A 24,228-nucleotide genomic window follows, 5' to 3' on the forward strand; every position below is an offset into this window, starting at 1 on the left:
TTTTATAATTGCAATAAACACCATTGCTGAACAACTTCCAAACACTGTTTGATAAAGCACTGTTTGTAGACAACCTTAGTATTTGTTGTTATGTGAAAAACATGAATACTGTTGAGAGACAGTTGCAAGGAGAAATTATTAAGATCTGTTCATGGGCTCAAACTAATGGCTTTCAACTTTGTCTGCAAAAAACATTGTGCATCCATTTTTTGCCATCGATGTAAACTTCACCCAAATCCGGAACTACGACTGAATTGCCAACCAGTAGCAGTTCATCCTATCATATGGTTCTTAGAATATGGTTCTTTATGATCACTTTAGATCATAAACTCACCTTTCTAGAGCATATTAAAAGACTAAGAACATCCTTAGTTATGTCTGTCAACAAAAACTAAATATTAACCGGATTCTCTCAGCAACTAAGTGGGGAACTGATCAGCTTACTTTGTTTTGGTTATATAGAGCCCTAATAAGATCGTAGCTTGACTATGGAGCACCAGTGTATAGTTCAGCAAGACTTAGTGTCCTTCGCTGGCTTGACCCAATCCATCATAGTGCAGTGTGTATTGTGCTATGATGGATAATTTACAGGAATTGCACATCTACAATACATAGTTGTATGCTCGATCACATGAACCCCCTCTCTCAATCAGATGACAAAAACTGACACTCTGCTATGCATATAAAATTAGATCTATGCCAGAACACCCAAACTGGCAGATACTTTTCACATCACAGCACAGCAGGTTATACCAAAACTGCCCTACTGCTAACATCCTTTGGATATGAGAATAAAACACCTCTTAGAAGAACTAAATTGAACCTTAGGGTGCATACCCTCCCATTCTCTCTTTCTCCTTGGAACATCACTCCACCTTCATGCAACTTACTCCTTCATGAATCGAATAAATCTACATTATATAGAGAAAACTACTAGCAACTATACAATGCAGTAGTGGAACAGTTTCCCAACTTCGTCATAGTACATACTGATGGATCAAAGAATGATGCCCACTTTTGAATTGCCGCAGTTTTTCCAAACATCACATTAGTCTATCAGTTGTCATGTGAGTTCAGTATATTCTCTGCTGAACTGATAGTAATTCAGGTTTCACTGAATTACATTGAGTCCTCTGATATTAAAAACAGCATAATTTTCACAGATTCTTCAAGTCGTGAAACTCACCCAGTTGTGAAAGGAATAATCACCTCTTTGCGTACCTTATTAGAACTTGGGATAAACATATACTTCTGCAGGGGTCTGAGGACATATGGCAATTCCTGGAAATGAACTAGCAGACAATGCTGACAAATCAGCTCACCTACCACCCAACAACAAATGGAAAGTACCTCATCTAGACTATAGACCAGTAATCCATAAAAAATACATGTACCAATCACAGTTATCATGGGAAAATCAACCTAACAATAAGCTTCAAAGTAGCAAGCTAAACCTTGAGCGGTGGCCTTCCATTTTCAGTTCAATCCGAGAACAGGAGGTAGTATTGGCACATCTGCAAATAGGTCACTCATGGGTATCTTTTAAGAGGGGAGATACCCCCCCCCCCCAGTGTCATCACTGTAACACTATGCTTTCAGTGAAACATATTTTTGTCGAATGCACAAAATAAAATATACAAGAGAATGCCAGAATCTTTACACTCCAGTTACAACAGAAGACCTTCTTATACTTACTTCATTTTTGAATAATAAAACAACTAAGTCTCAAGCATTATTACCTTTCTCAAAATGATTAATGTATACTACCTCCTTTAGCTAGTTAAAAACTAACTTTCTAGTACTATTTTTTGCAATTATCTCTATCTGACAAAAAATAACATACGTATTTAACCATATGGCGCACTATGGCCATAGTTGCACCTAATAAATCCCCAAACATGTTAGGAGGGTAATGATGAAGAAAGATGGCATACGCACACCAACTCGATCTGTCATTCTTACTTTTAACAATCCCTTTCTTCCCCATTCATTTAAAGCAGGATATTTAAATTGCAAAATCCACCCTTATATACCGAATCCAATAAGATATTACAACTGTCAGTGATACGGACGCTCTCATGCAACAGATGAGATCAAGGTGATCTCATCTGTCTACTGTGTGGATCAAAAGAACATGATCAAGCAAACTGTACCTCCACTTCACCACTCTGTCCAAACTTTCATGGAAATCGGCCTGCTTCTTCGAAGATGTGAAATGTGGATATTGGGAAAACAAATACAGAAATACAAGATAGAAAATAAAATGTCTTATCCGGAAGCAAGAAAACAGATACTTGCAACCAAACCTTTACGTTCTAATGCTTCAGCAGTGAAACAACAACAAAGACACTCAGAGGTGGCAATACCTCCAAATCAAACAGTAGACTGGAGTAAAATACTGTTAAAAACAAAAGTAGCTTCACATGAAACACCCAGTACTAAAGAGCAAGAAATCACCATGCCTGTAATGCAGAAACTAGAATTAACAGCTTAAAAAACAAAGCAGACTGCATCAACCAAACAGTATAAACAAAAGCATACAAGCATAGACAAAGTGGATATTGATGGTGCTGATGAACAAGCAGAGAACATACTACAACTTCCCCCTGCAGAAAATATCAATACACTCTGTCTTATCTTTCTGAACAAAGACCGATCCAAAGATGAAAACGTAAAAACTCAAAAACGCAGTCAGATTCAACAAATAGATCGAGATCTAAAATAATACAGAATGTAAACCACTGCTGTAATTTACATGGAAAATCCAATGAAATAAAAGATATTATTCAGCAATGTAAACCAATCTGCATTTGTCTTCAGGAGACCCATCTATAACCTCGATCTTCCCCTATCTTTCAAAACTATACACTTTTCTGGAGAGACAAAAAATTATAATACAACTTCCAAAGGAGGAGTGGCAAGTTTGGTGAATACAAATAACATTAAAAACTGTCTTAGAAGCAATAGCAGTGAGAATAGCCATTTGAATTTCTGTCACAATCTCATCTCTTTATGTTCTAGCAAATCTCCCTCTTTCCAGATCAAAATTAAATAATCTTACTATGCAGCTTCAACCTCCCTATTGTCTTATGGGAGATATGAATGCCCATAATTGTGTGTGGGGATCTGCTCACATGGCCTCCCTAGCCAAGTGGTCAGGAGTGGGAATGCAGTAGCACATGCTCTGAGTATCCTGGGGTTCAAGCCCCTAAATGCTAAATACAGTCGATCTGCCAACCTGCACTGACCAGCATGGCAGATTATGGTCAATTTTCCTTAATGTGAACTGTTGAGGAGGCTTCCATCCTGCAGTGGATTGATAATAGCTGCAGTTTACCCTTTTTTTTTTTTTTTTTTCTTTACTCATATGGACAGTAGAGGTAACTTGATCAAATCTTTCCTAGATGATCAACGCCTAAATTTATTGAACACTGGATCTCACGCTTGTATCAGTTTGACTACATGTGTCACTTCTGTAATAGACTTAACAATATGTTCTCCATCAATTTATCCCAACATAGAATGGTCTGTATTAAATGATCCTCACAACACTGATCATTTCCCAATAGTATGTTCCCTACAGACACAATTAATTCTCACCGAAGAAATCAAAACAATATGGAATTTTAAAAAAGCTAATTGGAGTAAATACAGGTGACCCCCGCTTAACGCTGATAATTCGTTCCCGAAAAACAGAGCGCTAAGCGAGCACCTTATTCCTGTAAAGTAACATATGTATTTGTGAGTCGCAGTCTATTCCATAGGATGATTTCCTAATCAATAATAAACGGTAGCGAAAAGACACATAAATGTCGGTCAAAATATTTAATATTAAAAATTTGTACGTGTAAAATATTTTCCATTACATACGTATATAATTATGTGGTAAGTAACTACATTGCTTATTAAAAGTAAACTTAAAATGCCAAATAAAATCATGAATTTATTAATCCGATAGCCCTGGGCTGCCAAGTTTTTGTAACTTTGGTCGATTTTGGGTTGCACTTTGGCCGTCTTCCTAGTAAACTAAAAGGATTTTTACTTTAAAATCCCCGTAGCGTTACCACCCAACAATAAAGTCAACCGATCCTAACATGTTTTTTTTCTTCTTTCGATATGAAACTTCTTTTAGGCATTAGTTTCCAAAAAAGTCCTGTTTCAACTATGTTAAAAAATTGTTGAGAAGTTTAACACCATTCTTGAATAATTTTTAGAAGTTCTTTGAAAGTTTCGGCTTTTTCTTGATCTGCACTTGCAGCTTCTCTCTGGATTTTAAATCGATCTTACCAGCCCTTACTAGCTTTAAATGTTTCCACATTTTTTTTTTTTTTTTTTAAAGATGAGCTTTCTTCAGATCATCATATAGGCTAATTTCTTTTTCTTTAATAATATTTAACTTAACGGAATTGTGCGTTGGATATTATCTTCAATAAAATTATTTAGAAGTCTCTCCATTTCAATTATAATAGCCAGCCTAGTTACTTGCAGTGGTATAGCTGTCTTTCCTACTGCTAAAATTAATTCTTTATTTTTTATAATTGTTCTTACAGTTGAACCTGCCAGTCCTAAATTATTGCACGCATCCACTTGTCGTTGAACAGAATCGATTCACTTCAAAACATATAATTTAATTTTCAAATTCAGTATTTTTCTTACCTTAGTAGGCTTTGTACCCCGTCCAGACGTTGTTCCTTTTTAATTCTTATCCGCCATTATTAATCTTTGAAAACGTAACTGCATTGCATTAATTATGATACAATGTTCGAGCCGACCGGGCTAGCCGAGTGGGTAAAGTACCTGCCCGGCAACCCAAAGGTCGCGGGTTCGATTCCCGCCTCGGGCTTGGATCAAAGTACTGCAAAAACCTTGGGAGGTGCAATATGGCCACAGAAGCCGATGCGCCAACAACTACCAAATCAAAAAAAAAAAAAAAAAACAATGTTCGAGTAAACTGTCCATTACGGACGATGTCTAACACTGTACCGAGTGATGACTAGACTGGATAAATGCATATAACGCAAATATTACAAGCAATATAGGCACCTCTGCAGCCAGGTGGGAAGGAGCAGCAGTGCGTAGCACACGCTTCTTGATTAGACTGGGGTTTGAGCCCGTGACCACCAAATACGGAGGATGCGGAAAGGTCAGGGAATGACCACCGCATATCCCCGGAGCAATATGACCTTAGTTGTTAATGCTCCTAAAAACCAAATAACAAACAAACAAGCAATATACTTGATCATTTTTTAAAATGTTGATCTCGGAACTACGTAACGAGTCGCCATAGTGCAATTAAATTAGCATGGGAGAAAATTTCAGTGACCGTGGGAAACTTTGCTATTCATTTTCAAGCTATCGACTACATCAGATGAAATGTTTTCATTAAACATGCCAAAAATTCAATCTGTACACTGGTAAAAGAGTGTTATAGAGAGTTGTGACAGCTTTAGAGTAAGATATGGGTTATAATATAAGAACAGTGTTATTGCAAATCAGCATAAAGCGAACCGCGTTATAACAAGCACCTGCTGTATATGAAATTAATCAAGCTGAATAAGCAATTAATAGAAACCTTGCCTGTACACGATGCTTTCATATATATCAATAACCAACTGTTAGGAGCTTCAAAAGCTATAATACCTCAAATGATTAAGGAAAGGCAAGCACGGTACAACTCTTGATGGAATGCAGAATGTGCAACGGCAAAACCAAAACAAAATCATGCATACAATGAATTCCAGAAATGTCCAACTACAGTCAATTTGATTGCATATAAAAAAGCCAATGCTCAAGAAAAAGGTAAAGAAAAACTCTTGGACCATGTATGTTTCCACACTTACTAGGAATTGAAGTTCTGGTTCAGTGTGGAAAAAAAGTCAGATATTCAGTGGAGAATATTCCACCTTACAATTTCCAATCTTCCATTGGAAAGGGCTGGATGTTTCCTCAACAGATGAGATATCAGAAATTCTGGCTGAATCTTTTGCTTCTACATCAGCATTTACAAGCTACAGCATGGATTTTCAAAAATTAAAAGAACAACCTGAATGGAGTAAGTTGAATTGTTTTACCACTGCATCTCATTCATATAACTTGCAATTTCTGAAAAAGGAACCACTTATAACCATTACAAATGTGCTTAATAGCACTCCAAGCCCCGATGTTATTTATTATACTATGATACAACATCTAAATTCTGATTCTCTGGATATTCTACTGGGTTTATACAATCGAATCTTTCTAAATAACTTGTATCTATCCATATGACAGCATGCAAATGTCCTTGCATTTCCCAAACCTGGAAAAGATCCTTCCTATATATATAATTATTGCTCTATCTCATTGACCAGCTGCTTAGGAGAAAGTCTTGAATGAATGGTATACAATAGACTTATCCGGTTGCTGGAAAAAGAGAATGTTTTATCACCCCATCAATTTGATTCAGGAAAAATAGATCAACACTTGATCTACATGTCAAAGTTGAAACAAATATTAGAAATTCATATATAAGAAAACAGCATATGGTGATGGTAATTCTAGATCTTGAAAAAGCTTTCGATACAACATGGAGATTTGGGATCCTACAAGATCTGTTTTAGTTAGAATACAGAGGAGAAATTCCTTACTGCCAAAACTTTTTGGGTATGTTATAAAGGCTGGTTATCTACAATACATATGCAACAGGAAAGAATTCCCCAGGGCTCAGTATCAAGTGCAACCCTATTTGCTCTTAGGGAGAACAATATCACAAAGGTTATACCACCTTCACTGGAAATTTATATGTAGCAGATGATATTTACATTTCATTTCAATCACAAAGCACGAAAATGAATGAGCAACAGCTCCAGATATCCAGGATTTTCATAGCGGAAATGTATGCTATTAAACTAGCACTGGATGGTATTAGCTAGCATGCTCTTCTTCCTGCCCTAATTTTTTACTGATCCCTTAGTGCAATTGTAGCTTTACAGAATAGCAAATCCTCTAACTCCTTGATTCAACATCTTAAAAAACACCTCAGATTTTCAAAAAAGCAAGAAAACAAATTTCTATATATTGGATCCCCAGCCATGTTGGAATCCCAGGAAATAATCATGCAGATCAAGCTGCAAAAAATCCAGATCTTTATGCACATGAGAACCTTCGGTTCATAACTTTTACAGTTTATAGAGACATCTTTCATGCCAAATATACTTCCGTTTGGAGAGATCAACTGTGCAGTAAACTCTGCAGAATAAAAAAAGATCTGTGTTTGTGGTATTCTAGTTCACGTACAAATAGATGGGATGAAGTTATATTGACAGGACTGCATATTGGGCATACCTTTCTCTCACACAAATATCTGCTTCTTGGAAAGGATCCTTCACTCTGTTCTGTCTGTCAGATACAGCTCACAATAAGGCACATTCTGATTGATTGTCCATCCTATCAGCCATCTGTTCCATCTCCTTCCAATCATTAGCAAACTTGCAAGCTCCTCCATCTCTCATCCATATTAAACATCTTAGAATAATATATAAACTTTGATATTATATCTATTACAGTTAATCCCTGACTTACAAGCCTGCGTTACGTAACTTCTGACTTCAGTAAATTTTTTTTGTAAAATCTTCAAGATACTTTCTGTATTAATTTTTAAGAGCAAAGTCGAATGAAGCAACAATAAGTATGTTTTTATTTTTGTTCCCATACAAACTATGTTGGATAATAACCTGCAGTGTAACCTGTCTCTCATCCATATTAAACATCTTAGAATAATATATAAACTTTGATATTATATCTATTACAGTTAATCCCTGACTTACAAGCCTGCGTTACGTAACTTCTGACTTCAGTAAATTTTTTTTGTAAAATCTTCAAGATACTTTCTGTATTAATTTTTAAGAGCAAAGTCGAATGAAGCAACAATAAGTATGTTTTTATTTTTGTTCCCATACAAACTATGTTGGATAATAACCTGCAGTGTAACCTGTCTCAAACACCTAGGATCCAGGTGTTTGAGCAGGTGAACTACGTTGAAGCACTTCAGAGAAACCCCCACAAAGTTCAAGCCACATGGATTGTGTCCCATCGGCTATTTCTTAGGAGAATTACTCTAGCCCTTTGTCTCTACATCCTTTCCTTCCTTTCTGGATTATAGTCAGTTCAGTTTTGTTTCAGAGTGAAGTGGAGCTTTTGTTTGCATTTTGTATATAATAGTTGTTACACATCAGATTATTGTAGTGAAGTCGAATTTCACATTGTCCAACCATTTTCAACAACTTTGCATGAAACCATCATCATGTTGTGCATGCTTCATTCGCATGTCGTAAGGTGTGAAAGCGGTACTACTTCACTGCTGTCCCCCAGATAAAGTTTTTTAATTGTTATGGTATATAACTATTTTTATTCATTCTTCTGAGAATATTATGTGGTTTTTGTAATTTTGGCATATCATGGATATAGTAGCAATATTTTATTAGTCATTCCCAAGTTATGTAAAATTCGACTTACATGAGAAGTCCTGGAACATATCTCTTACATATATTGGGGACAGACTATTCATTAAAATGAATATGGTGACTCCGACAGACACATTTTGGCCATAGTTGCCCTTGTGCCTAGAAACCTACATAATTACAACAACTAGGAGGCACTGCTCCTGTCTCCCTGTGGAGAGGCCAGAAAGCTGGGAGGAAAAGCTGTCACTCATGCAAACGTGAGTGATCAGAACCACAGATCCTAAAGTCCTGACTCCTTTGAGTCAGAAAAATTAATCTAGTGTAACTGAAAGACAAAAAAAGGACAGGATATCGTTAGAGACATCTTTTGTGCCAAATTCACCTACTGTCTAAATGATATATCAAATGACTGAAGTCAGAGGACATTCTAATTGAGACATTAAATGCAAAACTTGCAGAAAACTGCTTAAAATGACAACTTTTGTTGGGATCCCAGTAAAGGTCTCTCCCCATAATACCCCAAACACATCAAAATAAGGAGTCATTTCTGAATGGGATGTTATCAGCATCTCCAAGGAAGAAATTAAAAATGAGCTGGAAGGTCAAGGTTTTATAGCTGTATGAAGGATTAAAGTAACTAGAGATGGGACACTCCCAAACCACATACATTGGTGAAAACCGGATATCTAAATTGTAACATCAGAACATGTATTCTGAATCCTCTCTGCTGCTTTAAATGCCAAAAGTATGGTCATTCACAAATGGCATGCTGTGGAGTTGCCATCTGTTCCAAATGTGAATCTCAGTAACATAAACCAGTCAGAACTGTCCAGCCAAGCATCCAAAATATCCAAACGGTAAGGGGAATGGGGCCATTCTGCCTATTCCAAAAACTATGAATATTGGAAAAGAGAAAAGCAGGTACAGTGATAAAAAGTAGAACATTGTCACATGCTAAAAAACCAAGAGAGCTGTACTCCCGACAGTCATAAACAGACCTCCCTGTGCACAGGTCGTGGTACCTATGTAGCCAGGTGGGCAGGAGCAGCAGTGCGTAGCACACACTTCTTGATTAGACTGGGGTTCAAGCCCGTGACCACCAAATATGGAGGATGCGGAAAGGTCAGGGAATGACCACCGCATATCCCCAGAGCAATATGGCCTTAGTTGCTAATGCTCCTAAAAACCAAATAACAAACAAACAAAAGCACAGGTCGTAAGAAATTAGTGTATGATAGAGACCCAAGCAGATTTCACAATTGCTCCAAAGAAGTCTATTTCAGACTGGGCACAAACACTACTTATAACATACCAGCCAAAAAATGAAGGAAAACTTGCCAACACACCACTATCCAGATGACTTTCATCAACCAGTGAAATACCACCACTTTGCTTATTGGAGGCTTGAAGTGGTGAAACCCATGTTTAGTCTCTAGAGCAAAGTTTCTGGCATCCCCCCCCCCCATACTTTTCCTTCAACCCATGCACGGTACTAAGTACTATAGGTTTTGATACCTTTCGTGTTTGGGGGTTTCATAAAAAAAAAAAAAAAAAAAAAAAACTCATGGTGGGAAACCACTCAAAAACCTCAAGAAAAAACAATGTTACAAGTCAGAAGTCAGCCAAACAAATGGAGACAGAAGCGACCGATGAAGCTGATAAATCAGTACTAGGCATCTAGAAAAGTTAGGTAGATGGGCTGAGAAGTGGCAACTGAAGTTTAATATTAACAAATGCAAAGTACTGCATATGGGTAGCAGTAACCCAAGAGAAATCTAACAAATGTTGGATTTGTTAGATTTGTTAGAACTACACTCAGGGAGGTGGAGAAGGAAAAAGACCTGGGGCAATTGTGCAATCGGATATGAAGTTCTCTGACCAGTGCAGATGGGCTGCCAGAGCAGGTCATAAAGTTTTGTCAATGATATATAGGAATTTTGCTAGCAGAGAAAAGGTGATTATACCTTTGTATAAGGCAATGGTCAGGCCACACCTTGAGTACTGTATACTGACCTGGAGGCCTCATTTTAGGAAGGATGTAGAGTTGCTAGAACAAGTACAGAAAGGGCAACAAGATTGTTGAGAGGAACAAAGGGGGTTTTCTTACTGGGAGAGGCTTAAATTCTGTAAGTTGCTGCATCTGGAGACTAGGCACCTGCGAGGTGTTCTCATTGAGGTGTACAAGGCCTTGAATGGTTTGAGCAGACTCAGTGCTGATGGGATACTTCCACTTGCTCAGATTAAGAACCTGAGGGGGCATAGATTCAAATTGAGAAAAGACAGTTGTAGAATAGATGTGTGGAAGTTTTTGCCTTTAGCCAGCTGGTAGTTGATTGCTGGAACAGGCTTCCATCTGTTGTTGTGGAAGTTGGTAGCTTAAATAAATTTAAGGCTGAACTAGAGAAACATTTGGAATAACCAAATGGATGAAATAGGAAGTTTTTTTTTTTTTTTAATTTATTTATTTTTTATTATTTTATTTTTTTGGCTGATGCTGTATAAGCTTGCTTTCTTGCATCATATGCTTCAGCTAATGCTAATTATTGCACAGATCATTTCACAGTGGCACCTCCATAGCCAGGTGGGAAGGAGCTTCTTGATTAGACCGAGGTTCGAGCCTGTCACCACCAAATACGGAGGATGTGGAAAGGTCAGTGAATGACCACCGCATTTCCCGGAACAATATGGCCTTAGTTGCTAATGCTCCTAAAAACCAAATAAACAAACAAACAAACATTTCACCATGGAGTTCCAAACCTGGGGAAAAACAGCTGTATTGAGAGCAAACTACCAGCAGCAGCATGCAAAGTCCAGTATGCACATCACACCTTCATATATACCAATGGGTCTGTATGAAGGATTTGTTTAGGAGCTGTAATTCACTTGGAAGATCATACCCTCATCCAACAACTCCCAAACGAATGCATTATTTTTACTGACGAACTTAGTTCTCTTATTGCCTTGCAGAATGCTAATACCACACACGGTTCTACAACAGGTCCAGTATTCTAATACCACACCCACACGCATACTGAATATTAGACCTACAACAGGTCTAATATTCAGTATCAAAACTATTGCAAAGAAATCACAATATGAGAGTCTGCTGTATACCAGGCCACTCAGGAATAACCGGAAATGAAGGAGTAAACAAAGCAGCAAGAGAAGCTGCCACCTCTGAGTATGCCTTTCATTTAATATTATATACAGATTATAAGTCCTTAATCCACCAAAGCACTATAGAGAAATAGCAATGACACTAGCATGATTAGACTAACAACAAACTTTATCTAATTAAACAAACTGTTTGGCCATGGCATACTAGTATCTGATCCAGCAGGCATGAAGAAGTGACCCTTTCTTGGTTGCGAATCAGGCATACACATATAACTCATTCCTACCTACTTAGAGGTCTCAAGACCCTCCTCAGTACCAAAACCATGCACCACTTTGATTAAATGTCCAAAATTTAATAGGAAATGTCAAAGAGCTAGTTATTAGCATTAACAAGGGCACATGATGCAAGAAAGCAAACTTATATAGCATCAGCCAAAAAAAAAAAAAAAAAAAAAAACCCCACCCCCGTCTCATTTCACTCATCCACCCGCTCCAAATGTTTATCTAGTTCTGCCTTGAATCTGTTTAAGCTATCAACTTCTACACTGACAGATGGAAGTTTGTTCCAGCAATCAACCACCCGCTGGCTAAAGGCAAACTTCCGAACATCTATCCTACAACTGTCTTTCCTCAATTTGAATTTATGCCCTCTCAGGCAATTATTCTGAGCAAGAGGAAGAATCCCATCAGCATTGAGTGTGCTCAAACCATTCAAGGCTTTATGCACCTCAGTCAGATCACCTCGCAGGTGCCTAATTTCCAGACACTGTAATTTGCAAAACTTAAGCCTTTCTTCGTAAGAGCAACCCTTTGTTCCATTCACTAATCTTGTTGACCTTCTCTGTACTCATTCCAACAGCTCTACATCCTTCTTAAAATGAGGCCTCCAGACCTATATACAGTACTCAACGTGTGGCCTGACCATTGCCTTATACAAGGGGATAATCACCTCTTTATCACTGCTAGAAAAATTCCTGTATATCATTGACAAGACACCATGGGCTACTCTTGCAGACCATCGGCACTGCTCAGAAAACTTCATATCTGCCTGCACAATTACCCCCAGGTCCTTTTCACTGTACCTCTGTCATTGTAGTACCACACAGTTGATACGTTACTCTGTGGTTACTGCTTCCCATATGCAGTACTTTACATTTGTCAATGTTAAAGTTCAGTTGCCACCTCTCGGCCCATCTTCTCAACTTTTCTAGATCCTGTTGCAGCAGAATTACATTAGTGTCATTAACAACCCTGCCAACCTTCATATCGTTTGCAAACTTGGACATTAAGCCTTATATACCATCATCAGTATCATTGATGAATACAGAAAACAACAATGGACCCAACACTGAATCCTGGGGGACTCCACTAATAACATTAGTCCACGAAGAGCAGTGTCCATTGATTACCACTCTCTGTCTTCTCTCACTCAACCATCCCTTTATCCATAGCAGCAATTCGCCTCCAATTACACACTCCTCCAATTTGTGCAGTTGTCTTCCATGTGCAACAGTATCATAAGCCTTTCTAAGATCCAAATATACGATATCAAAATTATTCTTTGCATCAAGTTCCTTCATCTTAGTATCCAATCAAATTTGTCAGACAAGACTTTCCCTTAACAAACCCATGCTGTGTCCAAGCTATAACTGAAGTCTTGTCTAGATGATCCTGCAATGCTTCTTTAACTAGTGCCTCCATTAATTTCCCTGGAACAGAAGTTAAACTAACAGGTCTATAATTACTTGTTGCCCTTTGATCCTCCTTTGTGAATTGGGGTCACATTTGCACATCTCCAGTCCATGGGTACCTCCCCTGAGTCCAAGGAAGCTCTCATAATTATGGCCAAGGGTTTGCTTACTTCCTTTGCTGACTCCTTTAATATAACTGGATTGATTCCATCCACCCCAGGTGCCTTTCTTATGTTTATCTTCAACAATTTCTCCTCCACTTTACTCTCAGTTACTACAAGATTATCTAGCTTAATAGAGTTTAATACACCTCTGGCATTCCCCTCCCTGAATAACTCCTCACCTGTGAATATAAATGCAAAATATTCATTTAGTTTGTTAGCTAACTGAGCATAATCTTCAACAGTTGAACCATCAATATGAAGTGGACCAATCTGATACATCCCGTTCCTTCAAGAGTTTGCATAAGTAAAGAACTCTTTGCTGTTTTTCTTTGCATCCTTTGCCAAAGATTTCTCGTAATTTGTCTTTGCCTGCCTAACCTCCATTGTGACGTGATTACAGACCAGCTTATATCTATCATAGGCTTCTGTGTTACCTGTTAACTAATGCCTCCATCCCATGCATTTTTCTTCTCTGCCACATGTGTAATTAGTTAATCTGACATCCATTTAGGCCTAAATCTTGAACAATATTTCTTAGTTGGTATAAAAAGCCTAGTAGCTTCCAAGATTATTTCTTTGAATGCATCCCATTTTTAATTTGCTGTTGGTAACATCATCAGTTGGTCCCACCGTATAGAATTTAAATACTATCTCAAACCACCGTAGTCACCTTTACAAAAGCAAAAGTCCTTCCCTTTAGCCTTGATGATAGTTACATCTTTAAGTAATTCCCACATCAGTACATTGTGATCACTGTCTCCCAGTGGTTCCTTTATCTGCAAATTCTTAATGCATAAATAATCACTGCTTATAATCAGATCAAGAGTATTACTCCCTCTAGTTGCCTCCCGAACATGCTGCTGTAGACAACAATCATCCAATAAATCCACAAAAGCCTTGTTAGTGTATGAGTGACCAACCCACAAATTTCAGTCAATCTCTTGGAAATTAAAATCCTCCATTATAAGACACTCTGATTTACTGGCCCACTCTATTTCCCTGTACAGTTTCTTATTATACTCATCAGAGTCATTAGGCCTAACACACTCCTACTCTCAACTTTGATTTCCCAATGCTTATGTCACACCAAACAGACTCAACATTGCATTGTCCACCAACATCCATAGTATGCTCTTCCTTAGATTTTGTGTGTTCCTTAACTAACAGCTTAACCCCTCCTTCCTTCCTGTTCTGTCTATCCCTTCTGTATACATTGTACTCCCCAAATTCCAATTTTGCACTGCTTATGTCTGTGTGACACCACATCTCTGATATCCCAACAATATCTGCCTTTGATGTCTTGACTAGCACTTCAAGCTCATCAAATTTGTCAACTATATTCCTAGCATTGGTGTACACACAAGCATACATACACCTGTTTCTACTCTTAGTTACCCTTACACAGCCCATGTATTTGCTTGTTCCACTGTGACTCCCAACACTCCTGGAAATCCCCATTGCCTTGCTTTCCAGGCTTCTGCTCAATTGCATTTCAATAGAAGAAGTACAAGAATCACTTTCACCTCTGCCAGTGGCTACTGTTAATCTATTAGTCCGTGTATCCCCCAAGCTAGCAGTTTTCCGACCCACCTAACTCTGCCTCGATAGCATCAGCAAATATTCTTGCACCCTTTCTATTTATGTGTATTCCATCCCTGTAGAAGCTGTCTCTTCTGTTAAGAAGCACAAAGCAGGCTGAGAAAAATTCTACCCCTTGAGCCTTGCACAATCTCTACAGGGCTGAATTGATCGACAAGGCTCTCATCATATAAATTTAGCTTTTCAAGATATAATGAATCCACAAAACAGCCTGATGCTTAAAACAATTTTAGATGACCGGCTAAATATTACTCACATTTTCTTATTTATTGAATTAGTTGGATGTATCCAAACCATATAAAAGTTAACACTGTATTCTGCTTATAACGCAGAATCGTGGTACTCTTATTAAATGCACTGGGACAAGAGAGAAATGTTGCAATAAGAAATTCTACTAACCTAAGCTAGGCCTAAGATGCTCTTGCACCAACAGCTATCAAACAACAACAGCTAAGTGCCACCCTCTTTAATAACGAATTTCAATAACACGTGACCTACCATAAACAGTATCCACTACCCTGTATGTCGATGACTTCAGTATCACTTGCCATTTTTTCCCTAATATGCAAGTGGAAGAAAGACAGCTGCAAGGTGCCATTAACAAAATAGTTAAATGGTCCCAAAACAGTGGATTTCACCTCTCACTCCAAAAGACAATTGGGATACATTTCTGTAGGAAGCATAACCTACATCATACCAAGAACTTCGTAGTGTGATGTTTGTCCAAAAACTTGCATGAGGTTATCGTGTCAGACCTGTGCTGGAAAGTGAGTAAGATGTCTTCACACAAGTAGTTTGAACAATCCAAACTTATTTTGTTATATTTGGGAAGTTATGTAGTCCTTAAGCAAAGACAAGATATTACAGTTTCTAAAAAACTATGCATTTTGCTTATTTTGGAGTAAAACTTGGTGCAAAGATAAATAATTGACTCCACAAACTTTTCTAAACCTGTTTTGAGCATTGATATTGTGGAAAAATGGTAAAAAGAATGTGCCATATGAAATTACCATAATTTGGCAGAAGCCTACACGCCACTGTGACGACTGTTACTTTTGATGCCAACCAGGCTAGCCGGGTGGGTAAAGTGCCTGCCTGGCAACCCAAAGGTCGCACGTTCAAATCCCGTCTTGGGCTTGGATCAGAGTAAATGCAAAACTTTGGGAGGTGCATTATGGCCACAGAAGCCGATGTGCCAATAACTAACAAAAAAAAAAGTTACTTTTGATTAGTTAATGTAGAGGGTTACAATTCAAAGAGTAAGAAGAGCATGGTGTATCCTAATATTTCATCTGCCATTAGCCAAGTTTCATATGGAGATAACCTACTGATTATTCCCCCACTTATATTGGAGAATACAGCAGCAGGGAATGCTGAAAGTGAAACTTCTGATGATAGAACTGAAGTCTATACACCTGGAGACATTGTCTACCCATAAACTGTTTTCACATCATGAACTCAATAATCTGGTAAGATATTTAAATTTACCAGAGGAATCTGCAGAACTCCTAGGTTCTAATCCCCTTGACGTGGGCATCATGCATAAGTTAGGCTGCTGGGCTTTCAGATTAGCAGCACTGGGATCCAACACCCACACCTTAGGTTGCAGACTAACATCATAGGAATCTGTGCGCTATGACTGTGGAAATTCGGAAAGGGGGTCCTTGTGGTTGAGGGGCTCAGCTTCAATACACCACTTTGGCCCCTTCTTCGACAAGAGGGGGGCTAAAGTTCTTCCAGGACCGACCACCGCCCCTTCTGCAGGTGGTCCTTGGAAGGCTCAGCCAGGATTAGTTGGCTAGTGGGTTCGTTCGCCTGCAAGGGTCATCCGTGTCAATGCCATGCCCTACCCTTGTGGCAGCAGTGCGGGTATAGCGTCTGGGTAGCACTGCTGTCCCACTCCCGACCATATTTATTGTTTGCCAGGTAGTGGGCATCTCTTTGGGCTCCATGGTGGGTGGGAGCCTGGGCACTGAACAAAAATAAAAGTCATAAATCCTGATAGAAGTATTTCTTCTGGGGCCCCAACCCAGTCGCTATCTGAAAATTTGACCATTGACCCAGATAATGCCACTTCTGCTAAGAGACAGAAAACCCAGATTATATCTGGTCTTGTTACCTGAAAATTCACTCCACCAGTGAGCAGCCCTTAGGAAAAAATATCACCCTTCTTTATCCAGAAGGGTTTGGAAGGTTTGACATAAATCTGTCACTTTGTTCAGGTGACATACATCAAAAGTGACAAACATCAGAACAACTCCTCCAATTTACGTCTGCAGGGCGAATGCCCATCACTGTTACCCCCACAAAACATTGAACTCATCCCATGGTGTCTTTGCCAAATGGGATCTTATGGATGTGACCAAAGAGGAAATCTATTCTGAATTAAAACCACAAGGAGTGATAGCTGTGACACAAATATCCATGCATAGGGATGAGAAACTCATTCCCACCAGAAACATCATATCGACATTTAATTCACCAGCACATTTAATTCACAGAGCTGGCTGTATTAACTGCTCAATGCGACTGTACGTACCAAATCCTTTACGGTGCTTTAAGTGCCAGAAATACAGACACTTGCAAATGGTTTGTCATGAGCCCTTTCTTGTGCTCACTGTACTACAAAGGATCATGAAACCACATCCTATTCAGCTTCAAAGCCATCATGCATTAACTGCCGAGGAGAGCAACCTGCTTATTCACAAGCATGCCAGAGGTGGAAAGAAGAAAAAGAAATTCAAAGACTTAAGGCAGAGCTTAACACATCATAGAAAAGTGGTGAAAACTATGAATACAAACAAACCTATCTATGCTCAGAAAGTAGCAAGGAGATGTTCCATTGGAACTCAGACCGAAATGACCATTCCACCAAAAGAGTCATTCACTCTCATTGCACACTATATGTTAAGTTCACGAAAACCCACACAAAATAACCATACTGACAGAAACAAACATGCAACTCTCAGTTCATGCATTCCTACTTATTTGTTTTCTTAAATCTGTATCAATAAATCTGCCATTTCATTATAAACTTCAGGGTTTTTTTTTTTTCTCATCTCTCTCTTTTAGAAAAGAAATTTTTATTTTGATGGTATCTGGTATTTTATTTTCTAAAATGATTATTTTTGACATACCGAAACTAAGTGTCTAAGAGTAAGTTATAGGGAGTGTCTGGGTTTTCTTCCAGAAACATAAAAGCTGTATACCATGTCTCTGAATAGATTACTAAGAATATCTGTTAGAAATTAACAAGCAATCCACAAGTACAAAACTTAATTTTTAATTTAGAGGACAATAGTGACTGATGGCATTTGAAAATCACTGCCACTGAAGTGCTATTTATTCTGTAATGAATGATTAATTTATTATACAATGATTATGATAAGATAATGTGATTATTTACAGTGCAATATTCTGTTGGACAAAAAATAAATTTAGAATATTGTTAAGAACAAAATTGTAATTTGGTTATTCCTGAACTATTTTGTGTAATTTTAAATTGGTATGCAATATAATAAAATTAGTATAATATACACCAATGAGCCAAAACATTATGACCACCTACCTAATATGATGTTGGTCCTCCACGTGCGGCCAAAACAGCTCGTACCCAGCGAGGCATGGATGCTACAAAATTTCTAAATGTGCCTTGTGGTATCTGGATCCTTAAACTCCTGTAAGGTTAATGGTTGAGACGCCGCAGATAGGAGTTGCTGTTCCAACACAAACCACAGATACTCGATGGGATTGATGTCTTGGGAATTTGGAGGCCAATGCAATACCTGTAAGTCTGCCTCATGTTCCGCGAACCAGTCTCGAACAATCCAGGCGGTGTGGCATGGTGTATTATCCTGCTGAAAGATGGCACCGCCAGAGGGGAAGACCATTGCCATGAAAGGGTGTACCTGGTTAGCAGTGATGTTTAGGTAGGTGGTAGACATCAGGGTGCCCAGCACATGGATGACTGGACCCAGGGTATCCCAGCAGAACATTGCTCAAAGCATGACACTGCTGCCACCAGCTTGTTTTCATCCCACGGTGCATCCAGGCACCATCACTTCCCCAGGTAAACAATGCACATGTGACCAGATGACCTTTTTCCAATCACTGAAGGTCCATTTTAGGTGCTGTCGCCGCTGAACCGTGGTTAGCATGGGCACTCGGAGCAGCCTGCGGCTGTGCAGCGCTATTTTCAGCAGGGTTCGATGTACTGTGAATTGTGACACATTACTTCCATCACCAGCATTCCAATTACCGGCGAGTTGTGCCACAGTCACCCTTCTGTTGCCACGTACCTTCCGGGAGAGCCTTCGCTCACCTCAAACATCGATGAGCTGTGGTTGTCCAACACCTCGCCGGCAGTTCGTGGGTTTCCCCTCCTTGGACTATTTTTGGTAGGTACTAACCATGGCTGACCATGAGCACCCCACCAGCTGTGCTGTTTCCGATATGCTCTGACCCAGTCGTCTGGCCATTACAATTTGGCCTTTGTCTAACTCGCTTTAGTCTGCTGCCTTTGCCATCTGAAGAACAAGAGTAACACTGATTAACGGAGTTCAGTATCAGGTGTTTTTTATACAGTGTCTCGACCAGCACACATGCTGTAGTTCACCTGCAGTTGCTTCGATTTGCATAACAACTTGCTGGTTATAATGTTTTGGCTTGTAAGTATATTTATTTCTTTATTTAATTTTTTTTTTTTTTTTTTATGGCTTTATTTTGCTTATACTTATGTTAACACACTTTTTTCTGTTATCTTATTATAAATAATTAATAATTAATGCAAAAGTATGATAAACATTCAGATAGATGAATTAACAAAAGTCACCCAGATACCTATATGGATATTAATGGTAAACCTGACCAAGAGTAAATATTTCTTTTAATACTGTTCCACATGAAGACTGCTATATAAATTGGAGCAGTTTGGCATTAATGAAAGTTACTACTATCGATAAAGAGATAGTTAAGTGGCCAAAGATGAAGTTATTTTTAATGGCCACTGTTCTCCTTGGAATAATGTTATTAATGGAGACCTGGAGTTTGAGCCCATTACTGTTTTCAATATTTATTAATGAATATTGATGAATTGATGATACAAAAGTTGGTAGGATGGTTAATGGCTGTAATCAAGGCATAATATTACTAGAAAAATTAGGCAAATGGGCTTAGAAGTAATAATTGAGGTTTAACATTGATAAATCAAGGTATTACTGCCCAAAGTATTGCAGCAGTGATCTGCCAGTTGGGTGATACCGTGCTACAGAGGTGAGAACAAAAAAGTATAGTTCTACACTCAAACATAGTTCTCTGAGCAGTGCAGAAAAGCTGCTATCACAGATCATGGGGGTTCTGTCAATGATATGCAGAGATTTTTTCAGCAGAGACAATGAAGTATTATCCCTTTATATAAGGCAGTGGTTAGGCTGCATCTTGAATAATGCATATAGGTCTGGAAACTTAATTTTACGAAGAATGTAGATCTGTTGGAACAGATTCAGAGAAGAGCAACAAAATTACACAGGAACACAAAAGTGTTCTCTTTCAAGGGGCAATATGAGTGATTGTAGACCTGTTGGTATGACTTCTCTTCACTTGGAAATAAGGCACCTGCAAGGAGACTTGATTGAAAACTTTAAATGGATTAAATAAACTAAATACTAATGGCATCCTCACTCTTTCTCACAAAACACACATAAGGGAACATAAATGTAAATTAAAACAGGATGGTTGCCAAGATAGATGAGTGAAGATTTTCTTTCATCCAGAAAATTATTGATCATTAGAACAAACTTTCATCTGGTGTTGTGAAAGTGAGTATCTAGAATAAATTTAGGGAAGGATTAGATAGGCTGCTAGAAAGAATGAACACCTTCTTCTTTCAAAGAATGAACAATGGTGGAGGTTTTTTTTTTGCTGATTCTCTATTTTTTTTTTTTTTTTTTTTTTGCATCATTTGCCACACCTAATACTATTACTCATTTGTAGTTTTAGTAATAGGTGTACCTAGATCAATTCAGTAGAGTTTTGGTTTTGTCAAAGACCTCATTTCAGTAAACCACTCATCCCGCATTCTGATAACTTTCTATGTGATTTTTGTTTTTCTAATGCTTGAATGTATAAGGCACCACTGCTGCCTTATGCAAAATATCTGTAAACAGCTTATTGCACTTGTTTGAGAAGTGGATAGTGTGAAATGTATATCATGTGGAGAATGTTACTTTGTAAAAATATCATTCCATTCCCATGACTGAGGATACCTCAGATACAAAACAATGTGAGTAGGCTCATTATATTTCAAACACTCTTCACAATTAAGAAGAAAAAAAAAAACAATTAACAAAGAAAAAATAGTCACTGAAGCTGGAAAAATCAATTTCTGGAACTGAGCAAAAAGAGTAAGAAACACTAACTTCACCATGCACCCACTCGAGCAACACTTCTTATGCCAGAAAAGGTGGCTGTCATTATATTTGGAATTCTGTGACATTGTTATAGTTAGTTTTTTTTTTTTTTTTCTCTCTTAAATGTATCTCCTATAGTGTTGAAATAATTGATAATGTTGCAAAATTCCCAGTTTTAGTCTCTTTCCTAGCTTTTCTTCTAAAAAATGGTTTACATACAGCAGTATACATATGGTATTTTAAGCTTAATTACTGTGATAGCTATATTTCCTTATTCTTCTTTCCCTTCTTTATATACCGTCCAGCTGTAGCAAACAATATTTTTGCTCATTAAAATTTTATTAAAATATGAAAACATTTCAGCCAACCATTAAAACATTATTAGAATGAAACAAAAATAAACTCTGCTATAAATTGGTGAAATCTTTTACTAAAAGTTTTGAAACTGAGAAAAAACTAGTAGGTGTTGAAAACTGCTTGTAGAAAAAAAACACTCTTAATATTATACTATAAAAAACAATGTAACAAATTAATACTACGGTTAGGGTTATACTTGACAAGATGTGGTTCTGCTACCCAAGTACCTCGATACCCTAACATTCAAAATAATATAAAATCATAAAAATAAGAAAGAAACAAAGCGACACTTCTCCTAGCACTGTAAATGTAGAACTTCCCTCATCCAAAGAGGTGCACATTCACTATTATGGCAACTTTATTTACCACTGAACAGAGTAGCACTTTTACAATAAATAATTAGAGACAGGAACCGACAAGCATCACCTTCTCAGAAGCACTAGCACTTCTGAACTCCAAAAAGATTGTATTTCAGTTGGCACTATCCAGCGCTAAAGGTTAACAGGTGATCCTATACAATCTGAATACAAAATGAAAAATTACAAGCAAAATAATCTCAGTAATATTGACCTGGCCAGTTTACAGGACTAAACCAATTTCAAATTAACCTAAAATTAAATCTATAAGAAATAGAATAAATTAAATTAGTTGTGATAGGATTATTAAGAAAATCCAAATGGCAGAATAAATTAAAACAATGAAGAAAAAGGTGCAGATATGAACATACTAAAGAGAATAAGGTGAGGCAGAAGAACACACAAATTGGGGAGGGGGGCAATGGAAAATGCCAGCAGACCATTTTATGTCTGTATCAAAAGATGCATGGTTATGTTTCCAAGACTATTCTAACAAAAAGAAATGCCAATTAGAACTCAAAACTAATGTGTAAAATGAACAGTAAAATTTTTTGTACTGTTAATTTTGCACATTAGCATTATTTCTTCATTTTTTTTCAATAATTTTCATTGTTTTAATTTATTCTGTCATTTGGATTCCTTTAATGACCTCATCACAATTAATTTATTTATAATTTCCTATTATGGTTTAGTTTAAGGTTATTTTCATATGTGTTTGGTTTAGGCTTGTCGATTTGCTGGATCGATGTTCAGATTTGTATTTCATATGTTACATTTCTTTATTTTAACTATAGAGGGCAGTGGCATATGTTGTGTTATTTTTCATTTTGTATTCTTTTTTTCCTTCCTTCATTACTATTTCTTATTTTTTACTTTGTATTTTAGGGACACCCGTTGACCTTTGGCTGGATAGCGGTCAACAAGTGAAATATGATCCTTTTGGAGTTCACAAGTGCAGGTGTTCCTTAAGGAGGAGATGCTTGTGAGTTCCCTCTCTTTATTTATTTAATTTCATTTATTGTGGAAGTGCTACACTTCTTTTAGGAGATGTGAGCATGCCCTTCCCTGGGCAGGAAGTCAAGAGTATGCACTGCAGAGGTTGAGTATTGCTTAGTTTTTTTTTTTTTCTATTTTTGTGATGTTATTTTATTTTGGAATACTAGGGTGTTGTGGTACTTAGGCAGAAAAATCACACCTTTCCAAGTATAATCCTAACTGCACAATTAATTTGGCACATCAGTTTTGTGGTATAATCAGTGTTTCTTTTTTCTCCACTAATAATAACCTTGTAACCATAATCATGTGTGTCTTTATAATAATGTTAAAGATTTCCTGATATCACCATAAATGATAACAGAGAATCCTGAGTTATTAGTGTAATATTTATTTATGGAGAGTGCTGAGAAGACTCAGCATATATAGAAATATTTATAAATAAAATGCCCAGACCAAGCTAATATGACAAGTAGGTGTCCTCTATCTGTTCAATTGGTGTATTTGCAGATTTGAACCCTTAGTAGTTTTAAAACTGCAGCAGTTTTAAAACTATAAAGTACTTTTAATTCTGTTGTTTATTAAAAATTCAACTCCATGAGGATTTTCTTTTTGCATTTCTGAATCTTTTTTTTTTAATTAAAATTATTTGATATTTTCATATTTTTAAAATGTGAAATTTTTCATAATTTTAAACTAGTATAAAGTGATTTTTATTGAATTAATATAATACACTTTAAATTGTGTTAGTCTAAATTGTTTATTATAAAAAAGCAAACAAACACCATCATGACACTGTATAATAGTTAAATAATGAACTCCTCCACAACCTCTGCACTTTTGCCCCTGCTTTTCCAGATCTTTATACCCCATGCAGCACATCCACCCTTGATGAAGAGAGTAAAGAGCCTGAGTTCTCGTCACTTGAAGGTATCCAGATTCTCTTTATGCGTTCACTTATGACTTTTTTCTTTATTTTTTCTTCTGCACTGTTAATTTCGTTCGTACTTTTCTTTTGTGAATGTGAATTAGTTGGTGGTATCAAGTACATTGCATGCGTACATCATTTTATTCACTATGTGCACCATTTGTGGCTGCTTTTC

General features: G+C 37.4%; 1 protein-coding gene across 5 annotated transcripts in view; it reads left to right on the forward strand.

The window, feature by feature from the left end:
- Positions 1-24,228, forward strand: part of baz (par-3 family cell polarity regulator) — a 760,042-nt gene that overhangs the window by 685,703 nt on the left and 50,111 nt on the right. For 4 of the 5 annotated variants that reach the window (XM_090374871.1, XM_090374874.1, XM_090374872.1 and 1 more), the window contains exon 20: positions 23,984-24,055. The exons of the other annotated variant lie outside the window; for it this stretch is intronic. In XM_090374871.1, the coding sequence (XP_090230997.1) occupies positions 23,984-24,055 (72 nt within the window). The remainder of the gene's footprint in view (positions 1-23,983; positions 24,056-24,228) is intronic. 5 annotated transcript variants of the gene reach the window in all.

This window comes from Mastigoproctus giganteus, chromosome 1 (assembly GCF_048544385.1).
Source record: "Mastigoproctus giganteus isolate SK-2022 chromosome 1, ASM4854438v1, whole genome shotgun sequence".
In the NCBI taxonomy this organism is placed as follows: domain Eukaryota; kingdom Metazoa; phylum Arthropoda; class Arachnida; order Uropygi; family Thelyphonidae; genus Mastigoproctus; species Mastigoproctus giganteus.